We start from the raw sequence: 13,778 nt of genomic DNA, 5'->3' as shown, positions 1-13,778 counted from the left end.
TTAATTGGTATTATAGATTTAAAATGAAAGTTTATGTTAGTTGGATTGACTTCATTTTTTTTTTTTTGGTATCTTTGTAGGACATGCTGAACCTTTTATCTTTATATTTTTTTTTTACTTTAAATTCTAATGCTTTTTAGTAGCCTGAAGATAGAGTAGATCTGACTGTCCCAAAGTATCCTCTGAGTTCAAATTGAATGCCATCTTTTTGAATCACAGATCAATTTACTTCTTTGTGATTAGAGGGAGAAGGAGCTGCGAAATGTCATTGACTGGCATGAAGAATTTGAACATACATCTGACATGTATTTCAGTGTTATGTTTTTAAAATATCCTTCCTCCTAAAAAAAACTCTAGAATGTAGAGCTATTTCTTATCTATGTGATACAGCTTTTTAAACAGTTAACCCTTAAAGAAGCAAAAAACAACTGCTTAAAAATCAATATTTAGCATTTTTCAAGTTTAAAGATTGAATTTTCTGAATTGTGAAATATTACTATTTAAATTCCTGTGCAATTTTCATTAAAAGCTTTTTCATTTTAAAAAATCATGACTTTTTGTTTATATTATAGATTCTTATTTAGTATTAATGTGCAAGATTGAAACTCCAAGTGCAACCAAGTACATTTCATAATTTTTTTCCAAAATTTTATGTCATCTTATTACACATTTCCTTCCCCAAAATAGCTTTACCTGAATAATCTAAGTAATAATAGAAAGTATTAATATAATTGGCTTGTGAGACATTTTAGAATAATAATAGAAATTATTAATATAATTGGTTTTGAGATATTTTAGAAGAAAGCTTTAAGTGTAACTGAAGGATATGCCAAGGAGTCTGCATCATTTTGTCATTTAAGCTTTTGCTGAGTTAAACTGCTTTTCTTTTTCTTCAGTGGAAAAGTTAGCTTTTAAGAACTAGTAGAAGCACTAAATATGTCATGATTTTTAAAAATTCATAGACGATTGAAATAAAATTTAAGTAACCCATTTATTCCCACTTTCCTCAAAATTTATACTCCTCTTTCATTCTCAGTGTCAGCTAACTGTCCCTGTACCAGAAGAAGGATATGTCAAACACTTTTCTTTTTCTATAGTTCAAAGGCTATAAATCTGAGCTATTAAAGGTACTAATTCCTGTCATTGGTTGCTTTTAAGAACCGTAGCCAAAAGTAATTTTGACCAATACATTATAAAATTTTAACTATATTCTGGTATATAAATATACATATTATTCTAATGAAATCCTATCTTTTTTAGCATAATAATTAAACCCTCCCCCCCCAAAAAAAACTCTAGAATGTAGAGCTATTTCTTATCTATGTGATACAGCTTTTTAAACAGTTAACCCTTAAAGAAGCAAAAAAATCCAACATAATTTTGTATCACCTTTTAAAATTTCAAGAATTTTAAAATATAGTCAGAACAAAAAAAACACCTTTTTTCTTCTTCTTTTGGCAGGTATAAATTAATCTTCTAAAAGCAGTTGAACAATGGAACCAGATATCATTCGAATGTACTCTTCATCTCCACCACCATTAGACAATGGAGCTGATGATGATGATGAAGATGAATTTGGAGAATTTGGTGGGTTTTCTGAAGTCAGCCCTTCTGGTGTAGGATTTGTTGATTTTGATGCACCAGAGTTTACTAATTCTAAGGAAGAGTTTATACCTTCAAATCATTTTATGCCGATTCATGGTTTCTCAGAAAATGTAGATAGCTTTACAAGCTTTAAGCCCATTAAAAATGGTAATAGTAAAGACAGCATTACTGAACTTCCTAGTCTCATGAAAGAACAGTCTGATGTTTTACCTTCTACCACCAGCAAAGAAATAATTCAGTCCAGAACTTCAGATACTTTAATTGACAATATAGGAAGTCCAGGAGATTTAAATGAAGTAGTAGGGCAGAGAGAAAATGTTGAAACATCTGAAAGCTTCTCTTCTGACAGCTTTAGAATTGATATGAAAATAGTTAGTAGTCATGACAAGCAAATAGATAGCTGTAATGGTGAGAAACCCACATGTATAGAGATTCTAACAAATGGGTTTGCAGCACTGGACTCTGTAAATCCTCAGGGAAAGGAAAGCTTAGACATCATTGATTCAAAGAGACTAAAAAGTCACAGCACTGAGCTTCACTTAGACTCCACACCCAGTCCTGCTGAGGAATTTGCAGATTTTGCCACATTTTCCAAAAAGGAAAGGGTACAACTGGAAGAAATGAGATGTGAAGTTTTAAATGTCAGAGAAGCACTAACTATTCAGGAAAACAATAAAATAAACAGAATCCATGAAGGAAGTTCTGTAAAAAAAGCATCTTTGGATAGAAGCTGTGAAAAAGAAGAAAAGACTCTTGGTCAAGAGAATCAGGTTTGCATTTCAGAAATCAGTGTAGTAACTAATGAAAAATATGACCCTTCAACACTGGAACAAATTGAATCAAATACTAGTACACAATCAACCTTGAATTCAATAGACACAACTGATAATGCAGAAACGCTTAGCAGGAGAGAACAGTGTGAAACTGATGAGAAACTTGATTTCTTAACTTTTAAATGTGCAGCCCTGTGTATGGACAGTATTAAAACTTCTGAAACCAATGACAACATTAGTTATCGTCCCAAAGAAGAAACTACTAAATTTACAAATATCCAAAGCACCAGCATAGATCTGACAGAAGAAAATGTTTTGGATGAGTCTACAGATTTGAAAAATGGGGATAGTAGTAATGATTTTGTATCTTGCAGTGATACGAATGAAGATGATTTTGGTGATTTTGGCACAGTCAGTGGTGCAACTCCACCTTTTGTTAGTGGTACTCAAGATTCAATGAGTGACATAACTTTTGAAGAGTCCTCAGAACAGTTTCTACATTTTAGTGAACCAAGTGATGACTTTGGTGATTTTGGGGATACAGATGTTGCTACTTGCCAAGAGGAAATAATACATTCTCAATTAGAACTGAAACAGACTTATGAAGGTGTATCAGAGGGGTATGAAGTTGCAAGAAAGTCTTCTGTGTCAGGAATTGAGCCTCCTTCAAAACTAAAAAATGGTAGTGATAGTCATTTTGAGAATCTTGATTTGGAGCCCAAAATTCAAGATGAGTGCAGTGCTTTTCAAGACCCTGATGATTTTGCAGATTTTAGTTCAGCTGGTCCTAACCAAGCTGCAGATTGGAATGCCTTTGAAGAAGAACAAAAGGAGAGTTGCTCTTGGGCTTCATTTGGAGATGAGCAGACTGTGGAGTCTCCCCTTAGAAAAGAGACCTGCCAGTCACATAGGACAGGTGAAAGCATTGTTAGTCCATTGACCCAAAAGACTCACACTGTCCCTCTGGCAACTTCTCAAGGAGCAGCTATTAGTGACCATTCACATGAATCAACCTCTTCAGTTCAGGTAATTTATTTTATATTTCCCCTCTTTTGTGCCACATAAATTACTTTGGAAGCATGTAGTTCAGTTGTTCAAAAGATAATTTTAATGGATATGTTAAAGATAGTCTTTGTACAAATGTCTTTTGATAGATTTGTGGATTCATTACACTTTCCACTACTTGTTAGATTGAAAATTGTTCTAGCTTATATTTGAAGATTTTTCTCTTAAAGGATTCAGTGAACTTCCATGATTATAGAAAATGTTGTTTATGTTTTAGTTTGTAATGTTAGGTAACTATTCCTGTAGAAATGCATTTAAAACTTACCAAAAGTGTAATATGAGATAGGCCAGTCATTACACTGAGACCTTCTAATTCTTTTAATTTTTTTTTAAAAGCAATTGGGGTTAAGTAACTTGCTTAAGGTTACACGGCCAGTTATTTCTGGGTGTGGTGCTAAGTATCTGAGCCCAGATTTGATCCCCAGGTCATCCCGACACTGGGGCCGGTGCTCTTACTTGCTGTGCTACCTGGCCTCCCCAAGACCTCTAATTTTTAACCCTGACCCTTACACACACACACATGCACATGCGCGCACACACACATTCACATATTTAAATTAGGCTTTTGAAATTTGGTAAGATTGAGAATCCAAAAGTAACATTTGTTTAAAGTTTGCTAGGTAAAGCAGAAAAGTAGTAGAGGGTTTTTTCCTTTTCTCTCTTCTCTCCTCTCCTTTTAAAAAAGCATTTTAGTTAGAGCTACAAGTGCTTGTTGAATTACACAGAGAAAAGTGATAGTTTTTCCTCAGATATTCTTGTAGTATGTCTGGCTCTTTTTTTTCCATTACCACATTTTACTTTATTATATTTTCTTGTATACACATAGTATCATCCCATGTAGGTCCTCCCTAAGGACATCACAGACCTCAGGCACTCATCCTCTGAGGCTAGGGAGTGCCTCCTCTGAGGTTTTTCTGCCATCTCTCAGAGCTTAGCCTCTAGGCACCTAGGGAGACTTCTGAAAGACACTCAAGCTACCTTGATCCCCAGCCTCATTGTACCTAAGATACCATGAGGACCTTTGCTCTAAAGACTCATCAGTAGGAGCTAAATGTCTGTTACATGAAATGGGTTGAAACCCACCATTTTTGAGACTAGAATCAGCAAGCATTTTTTTGGTGCTTACCATGTAGCAGGCATTGGGGATACACATAAAAGCAAAAAGAAATATAGTCTGTCCTGAAGGAGCTTAAATTCTCATAGAGGGAGACGACATCCAAAACAAAACTGAAGAGTAGGGGTTGGAGAGCTGGGCATAAAAGGATGACCAGTTTGGCTCACTTTGTGGGAGAAAGGGACTGCAAGGGTAGAGAGGAGGTGGAACAGCCTGCGTTCAGCCTAGCCACCAAGGACAGAATCACCATCTTATTTTTTCTCCACCATGAAGATCTCAGAGCTATGAGACTGGCCTTCTGGGAGACAGTGAAAACCCACTCTAACTAACTTGGATATTATAGGACACTAGATACTGGCTGTACCATATCACCTGGTCATTCACCTTTCTGTAATAAAACAGATTCCCAGCTGGGACTCCATTTATCCCCATGCTGAAGTGAAAATTCTCTCCCCGTATACTCATCACTATCTACCTCAGTCTTACCCCCTCCATAGGCCATATCATCCTCTTCCCATCTGTTCCATGCTGCCTTCTAGAATCCTTCCTTTGATAAACAAGCTCCCTTTTATTCTAGATAAAGAATAAAGAGGTTTATATTCTTTTCATCTTCTTAAGCCATCTCTTCCCAGAAGACAGTGCCTCCCTCTATAGATACCCTGCCCAGTACTGGGCACCCCTGTAAGCACTGGGCAAGAGGAGTAGGAGACTGTCAGCAAGTACTTGGTAAGCTCTTATTGTGTTTGAGGCACTCTGCTAAGAGTGCTTACAGAGACAGGTTTACAGAGACAGGCAGATGAGCAGCAGCATTCCTCGTTCCTCATTTCCAGTTCCAGATTGTACTTTTGTACCAACACTGAGTATTTTCATTAAAAGGTTCACTCCTCTTTATCAAACTGAGTGAGTAAATTCCTTATCTCAGCCTGCCAAACTCCAGGAGATTTTCTCTTCGTGAGAAGTTCAGTCCCTAAGTCACAGTCTTACTTTCCAGCTCACCCCCTGTTCTCGTCCCTGCAAATTTTAACATCCATATCGATGTCCCCTTAAGCACCCTGATCTTCACGTTCATCAGTCTCCTAATCTCAAGTGACCCCATTTTGATTCAGCCTCAGCCACACACACAGTTGTTTCACTTCCATTGTCCAGGACTTTGACATTTCTCTATTTGACTATAACCTCCTATCCTTCTATCTTCTGTTGTGCCTTCCTCTTCTTAAATCTAGTCTTCATCCTCACCAGGTGAGACTTCCAGCTTCTTTATTCCTTCCTCCCTGTTCTCCCAGAGCCTCACCCCTTCAGTCTTGAACCTGTTATAATCTATTTCATTTATACACTAGCAGGTACCTTTGAATAATTCACTCTTTTGTCTTAGTGCCCATGAACTGCTTTTCTGTTCCTACCTCCATACTGCTGAGCACTGTGGAGGAATGTCCTGTACCTGCTAACTGGGTTCCCTGCTGGTTATATTCTCATCAACTGGGCCCTCACTACTGGGTGAAGTATTTAGTTTTTCCTGTTTAATTCTCTGATCACATTCTCCACACAACTATTCTAAACCAGGCTCTCTCTCTTTAATTTTCCTATGCCATCTTTTTCCTTCCCTCTTTTTCAGGAGAGGATCTTATGTGCTGTTTTACTGGGAAATGAGACCATCCACCAGAAGCTCCTCTTCTCCCTTACTAGATACCTCAAAACCCCACTATGCATCATTCTCCCATTGTCTCCCTGTTTATTACTGAAGTCTACTTACTCTCTTAATCTTATTCCCTCTTGTCTCCTCTTGGAGCCTTTCCTCTCCATTATCCCCTTTGTTTCTCTCATCTACAGCCTTTCCACAGCTCCTTACTTCTTCCCTCCCACCTACAGATGTTCTCACATGCTCCCTAACCCCTAAAAAAATCCCTTTAAAATCTTAAAAAAAAAAAACCTTTCACTTGACCCTGATATTCCCTCATGCCATCACACTATATTTGTTCTCTCTTTCGCAGCCAGAATCCTAAAATGATACGTCTACACATGGCTCCATTTCCTCATTTCCCATTTATTTCTCAGTCCTTTGCAACCAGACTTCCAACCCCACCACTAGAATAAAATTACTTCTTCTAAGATAGCTAGCAAACTTGTAATTATTAAGAACAGTCTTTTCCTCCCAGTCCTAAGCAGAGCTTTTTGACCTCTCTGTAGCATTTGGCACTTGACCACTCTCACATCTCACACTCACCCCTACCACAGATTTTCTCTCCTTACTTTCTATAACACTACTGTCTTGTGATTCTTTCCCTATCTGATTATTCCTTCTTGGTATTCTTTGCTGGGTTATCATACTAAAATTCCTGATTATAAAAACCATCTCTGTTTCACACTTTATGCTTTTTGTTGAAAGCATTGCCATCTTTCCAGTTACCAGGTTCATAGCCTTGAAATTATCCTTGATTCTTTTATCTTCCTCAACCTTTATATCGAATAATTTGGCAAATCTACCTCCACAATACTCTCTCATCTGTCATCATCTCTTCGTTCACACAGTTATCACCTTACTTTAGGCCCTTGCTACCACTTGCCTAGCCTAACCTTTAAAAATAGTTTATTATTTTTATTTTTCAAGAAATAGCTATTTTTATTAGTTTGTCCCTCCTATCACTATCTCCATTGAACAGATTTTTTTAAAAACAAGAAAAATAAATCCCTCAATATGTAGTACATAGTTCAGGAAAACAAATCACAACATTAGCCATGTCCAAAATTGTACATCTCTTTCTGCATTCCAAGTTCATTTTCCTCTGTCAGAAGGTGAGGTGCATGTTTCCTCTTTGGTTTTTTAATTCATGGTTTATGAGTGTATTGATCAGATTTCTAAAGTATTTCAAAATCTTTTTTTTTCTATATCTATAATATGCACTGGTGTTCTAATTGATCTCCAAACCAGCTTCCAAATTAGTATTCCTAAACTACAAAGTTGACCATCTGTCCCTGACTCTGTCTGCCTATCTGTGTGTGTCTCTTTCTCACTCAAACACACACACACTCACACTCTCATTCTCTCTTTCTCTCTCTCCCTCTCCTTCCCTCCGCCCCATGCTCAAAATCTTAAATAGACTCCCTGTGATCTCTAGCATAAAATATTATCTTCTCTGTTTTAAAGCATTTAAAGTATTTCATAGTGTTTCCTACCTGCTATTTTATCTTACTGCCCTTGACAAAATCTCTTGTTCTAGTCTAGTTGGATTTCAGGTTCCTCACTGTATATATCATTCTGTGCATTTACATACTTGTCACTATCCAGGTTAATTTTTCATATTAGCAATCCTCCACTGCCCTTTCAAGCTGTCCCTAATTATTCTCACATATTCTTACTGTCAGGCTTCCATTGTTGTGATTGTTCTGTTCTGATATATGTATAATATGGTTTTAAATTGCCAAATCCATGTGAACTGACAGTGGCAAGCCACTTGAATTTAAGTGTTCTAAGGTGCTGAAATAATTGTCTCCTAATTTTGCTTCTGTGTAATACATAGACTCTAGTGTTACTTAAAAGTTAACTTCTATTATAATTGCTTTTTTGACTGATGTGTTGTACTTAAAATGTCCTTAACCTTGCACTTTGTCTTGTTATAATTTAATATTCAGTAAATACTTGACTATTTTGATGTATTTGTTGAAGTTGAGTACATTTTCGTTATCTCTAAGACTTTACAATTTAATGTTTAAAATATCATCTTCATTTGAAGGAGAGTAATTGTTTTGCCAGAATGAAGCCAGATGGAAAGGAGCAGCATTGCCTTTTGTGAACTTGCTGCTTAAAGAGATCTGTGTTTTAATAAAGCTTTGGCATATGCCCACTGTTAAATGTAAACTTGTACTTCCAGCTATGAAATCTTGATCTTAAAGCAACACATTTCCATTTTAAGTTCCAGCAGTATAAGGAGCATTATAGTGAATATTAAACATGATTAACATTAACATGATTAACCTCCTGATAGCATTTTTCAACTTTTAAGACAGGACAATTGTAGCATATCCAGGAAGATGGTTAATTTACAAATAACTTCTGTCCAAATGCATGTTTAAAAGACCAGTTCTTTGGAAATAAGAATTTTTCTCAAAGAAATAATATTCTAAATGTTGGTTTCAAAGAAATAATATTCTAAATGTTGGTTAAGTTCCTAAACCAGCCCACAAAAGCCAATTAAACTATAATGTAACTGAAATTCTATGGTGAAAATATATTCCAACCTAGAGATAATTTCTTCTTCCTGGAAAAAAAAATGGTATTTCAGACAACTGAATCTTGGTGGCAAGAACTTCCTCTCTGGGACTCTAAGGAAAAAAAACTCTAAGCCTGGAGTAGGTCACATGCTAATAAGAATAGTCGGGCAAACCTTGTATTAATATTTTTTAAAAGTTGAAATTTTTATATGATTCTCAACACTGGAGATAATTGGATATATAGTGTTTTGAAACCAAAGTTGACAACCAATATTGCTCTAGATGATTATAAATTGGATTACCCAGTTTTCCAGTCCTTCTCATACATATGCTTAGCTTTTGGGGGACTACTGTCTCTTAGACTTTGGATGGTCTTCCTATCCATCCAGCCTCACTGACTGCAATTTCTGCCTGTGAAAGTCTTCCCTTCAATGCTGAACTCGCAATGCCACTTCATTTATAAAGCTTTCCCTGATTTATTCCCTTCCCCACATATATATATATATATATATATATTTGTCCTTCTCCACATATATGTATACATATATGTGTATGATATATATGTGTATGTACATACATAAGTACATTTGGATGTGTGTGTGCGTCTATATGTATGTATGCACAAGAATATATATGGGCCTCTGATTTCATCAACATAGGGAGCTTCCTGGTGAGGGAATCCCTTCTGTAAATGCAAGATGTCCTGGGAGAGGGGCCTTCATAAGAGATAGCATTTTAGTTGGATTTTAAAGGATGCTTAAGAATTCAGCAGGTAAAGTGGGGAAGGAGGAGGACATTATAGACATACAAATGTCCTTAACTATAAAGTGAAAATAAGAGAGTGGATCACCTCTAGAGTCACTTCCAGTTCTAAATCTATGATCCTGTAAAATAGATATGGTTTTCCTAATATTCCAGCCACCCAAGGACTGAGTAAAATTTAAGGTTTAAACGTGTAGCAAGAAAGAATCATCAGATTTATACTGACTTTTATTAAATATTATTAAATACTATATTTATACTGACTTATTATATTATAACATCTGTAGAATGAGGTTTGGGAACTAGGTAAGTCTTTTTTTTGGAAGGGGGAAGGCAAGGCAATTGAGGTTAAGTGACTTGCCCAGGGTCACACAGCTAGTTAGTGTCGAGTGTCTGAGGCTGGATTTGAACTCAGGTCCTCCTGAATCCATGGCTGGTGCTCTATTCACTATACCACCTAGCTGCCCCATAACTCATTTTCTCTACAGCAATAAGTATATTTATAAATCTGTCTCTACCTCTTTATCTGGATTCCAGACCTGTTTTTGTACAGGTTTATGTGAGAAGGGCCTGGGAGGACTAGAATAGTTCTAGAGTAACCTAGTTTATCTAGTCTATTACCCAGGACATCTATTTTCAGTCTAAAATATCTTGCCTACATAAGATGCCCGTGTGTGTGTGTGTGTGTGTGTGTGTGTGTGTATGTGAGAGAGAGAAATAGAGAGAGGGGGAGAAACTAAATTTGAAAGTTGTATTGTTTCTATTGGGAACGTTTAGGTCATTTATATAACTTACTCACCCTTAAGCTACTTAATACATAACTGTAGAATTATTTCATTTAATATTTGAGAGCTATAAGTTATATAACAACAAAGAATTTGAAGTTTAAAAGGTCAGTTTCTTTGGAGAAAAATCAGCATTGCCTGCTGTTATCAGATAAGTATGCCTTAGATCAGAAGGTCTTAACCTAGGGTTCACAAATTCCTTGGGATGGATTTCAGGGGGTCCGTGAACTACATCACAGATTTAGTGGGGTGGGTTTTGGGCTTTTTAGCTTTTTGCTTTTTCTTTTGGAGTTTTTTTTAGCAGTTTGATAACTGTATTTCACATAATTGGTTTTTAAGATTGTATATTTTATTTTTACATATAGAGACATTATTCTGAGAAGAGATCCATAGACCTCACCTGACTACTAAAGAGGAGAGGGTGAATGATAGAGGGAAAAAAGTATTAAGAACATCTCCTTTAAATTAAACAATCAGAATTTCTTCCCTTCTTCTCTCCACTACCTGTTTTTTATAGTTGTCTATTACCATCTGGAATTTAGGATGGGAGAGGGAAGACTTCATTACATTGTCAGAGCCAGACTCTAGTGTTAGTAATTCTTTTGATGTTTTATAATTGTTGAGAATGAAGGTTCCCTTTCTGTCCTCCAGCCAGTATTCTCTTTTCTTCTTTGACATCTAAACAGTTATTCCTGATTACCTTTAAAATTGTCACCTCCATGATAGACTCAGGCTACATGTTGATACACACGTTTCTTGGACGTGGCCAACACAGAAATGTGTTTTGTTAAACTATGCATGTTTGTTACAGGGGTTTTCTTTTTCAGTTGGGGGAGGGGAGAAGAAAAGTGGCTAGGAGAAAAGGTAGACTTTTCACTGAGAAAAATAGAATGAATTTTTTTAAAAGAATGTCTAAAAAAAACTTTGAAGGATAAGATGAGTACAGAATAAGACATTTTTGGACATGGCCAATTTGGGAATTTATTTGTCTTGCTTTTTTTCTTTCTCAATAAGGAGAGGGGACAAAAGGAAAAAATAAATCCTTGTTAATTGAAAAAAAACTTTATTTTAAATATATAAAAAATTCACCTCATGATGGATTTCTTTTGAATATATTTTGCCATGGCCTACTGTTCTTCCTTACTTAATCTTAACAGCTGTTAATGACATTCATTCATGGCATACATCATGTGCTGGAGTAGGTGCAGAATGTTGCATTAGCAGTGTTGATGAGAATATGTTTATTACTTTTAAAATGTTAGCAGATCTGTTCCACTTTTACCTCTGTTTGTGTCTTCTGTTTTCTATCTTCAGATATAGTCATTTGACTTAGCTAGATTTTATGCCAAATTTTTGCAATTCATTTTCCCCTCAGATGTTTTTCATTGTTTTATCAGGCAGACCTATTTATAAACTTTCATCTTCCTCCTCCAATAATATTTTATAAATGTGCTCATACTCTAAATTGGTATTACCCCTTGGCTGTCATACCTCTCCATGTGACAGTGGGTTGAAGTTTCTGCATCAATTGAGCTTTTATTCAAAATAAATAAAAACGTTCCTGAAAATGATAAAATCTTTGCTTTTGTCCACCCCTTTTCCCTCTCACTACTCCCTTAAATTGTCTCCCCACCACTACCCTTTTACATAGAGTTTGATTAAATAGGAGCTGTTCTAGGTAGCTGATTGGAGATGCATATAATGTCATCTTCTCTTTGTCTTTTCTTCCAAGTTGGCATTTCTTTGACCGTTTTTCTAACCAGTCAGTAATCTGAGTGTACTCAATCCAACTGAAATGATTGCTGAGTCATTTCATGTCTGTTAAGGTATAGTCAGTTTCATTTTTTTCTCATGCTGTGCAGTGCTTGCCAGCTATGTATTGTACCTTCTGACTATTTTTGAAAATAAAAAGTTGTGATATATAGATATGAGACTTATGAGTAGTAAACAAGTATCTAACAAAGTTTTCACTGGCATTTTCTAGGCCCACATTTGTATTGAAGCTAGTATCAAGGTTTAGGGATAGAGCTGAGATTAGATTTCATTGGTACAGGGAAATCCATCCTGCACATTCTCTCAACCAGTGCAGATCAGTAATTTCTCTGCACCTTAAAGCACTATGGAGTTAAAGTGATTGATCCACAGTCCCATAGCCAATGTGTCAGTTGAGTGACTTGAGCCCTAGTCTTACTGGCTTTGAGGCCATCTCTATCCACTGCCCCATGCAGCCTCTCAAATCGAGGTGTAAATTGACTTACTTTGGAGTATCTGCTCAGATTGTTCATGTAATTTTTGTACTTCCTCCTCTGCATAAAATGTTGATGAATAGACTGTCGGAGTTATTTTTATGATGTTCTGTTCATCTGAGGCCATCTTGGAAGACCTTAGTGACCAAATGTCTCATAAAATGTTTCTTGTTTCCTTTGGATGCAAGATGAAATCAGCAGTGCAACTTATTTGTTTGTCTCACTGGGTCATTTCCTCCAGTATTGTATCAATTTGTTGGCCATTGGATAAAGACTAACTAATATCCAGCATATCAACTTGTTGGCCATTGGATAAATATCAAATGATGATGTTAGTGTAATGTTTTTATACATGATGTCTCAAAAATGGTAGTGCATGGGTTGGTGTTTTTTTTTTTTTTTAGATTTAATAGCATAAACACTTTGCAATGTGTGGCATGTATTACTTTGTATTACCTCATTTGATCTATGAGATTATACACAGATTGCCAGCAGTTAAATAGTTAAGAGAAAATTAGATAATGAGGTAGATAGAGCTAGGCTTCGAATCAACTCCTGAGTTCAGATTTGGCCTCAGACCCTTATTAGTTGTGTCACCGGACAGTTCCCTTAACTTCTCTCTGCAAATAAATTGAGGTACTATTTATGAAGTGCTTTGAAATTGTAAAGCATTATATATAAATGGTAACTATTATAATTAAGATTTGCAAACTCAGAAATGTAAATTTTAGCATCCTTTACCCATTTTCTATTACTCTGCCATAGTCTCTGCAGAAAGGAAAGGCATGCTTTATAATTTTGTCCTTATGGATTCCAGTGGTCAAAAAAATAAATTAAACACTTTGTAGCTATCCAGGATTGCCCTTAGGCTACAAACAATCTAGTCTGTTGCTTGGCCTATGTTCAGCTGGAAAGATTTACTTAAATAAATTAATTCCCATTTATTCTCATTTGAATACAACTAGTATAATGGTAATAGTCCTCAAATGATTCTTTTTTGAAAAGTGAGAATCGCTCAGAATTCAGAACTCATCGACCTTTTTGACCATACCCTTTGAGAATATAGTTTGGAAAATAAGTGTTTGTGAAACACAATTGTCATTTCTGTTTTCTAAAAATTTTCTTGTAATTACATTCTTATGTTTCAGTGTTTTAAACAATGAAGGCAACACATCAGAAATTTTCTCTAGGCTCCTGTTTCAGTACCCTTATTTTTTAGTGT

General features: G+C 35.9%; 1 protein-coding gene across 3 annotated transcripts in view; it reads left to right on the top strand.

Annotated features, from left to right (window-relative positions):
• Positions 1-13,778, top strand: part of AFTPH (aftiphilin) — a 98,894-nt gene that overhangs the window by 32,615 nt on the left and 52,501 nt on the right. For all 3 annotated transcript variants that reach the window (XM_069068965.1, XM_069068963.1, XM_069068964.1), the window contains one exon: positions 1,462-3,404. In XM_069068965.1, coding sequence (XP_068925066.1) covers positions 1,494-3,404 — 1,911 coding nt within the window. In that variant the 5' untranslated portion in view covers positions 1,462-1,493. The remainder of the gene's footprint in view (positions 1-1,461; positions 3,405-13,778) is intronic.

Source organism: Petaurus breviceps, unplaced genomic scaffold (assembly GCF_028583685.1).
Source record: "Petaurus breviceps papuanus isolate PSGF00001 unplaced genomic scaffold, PetGlider_PUasm1.0 90775, whole genome shotgun sequence".
Classification (NCBI taxonomy): Eukaryota; Metazoa; Chordata; class Mammalia; order Diprotodontia; family Petauridae; genus Petaurus; species Petaurus breviceps.
This window is presented reverse-complemented; position numbering and strand designations above follow the sequence as displayed.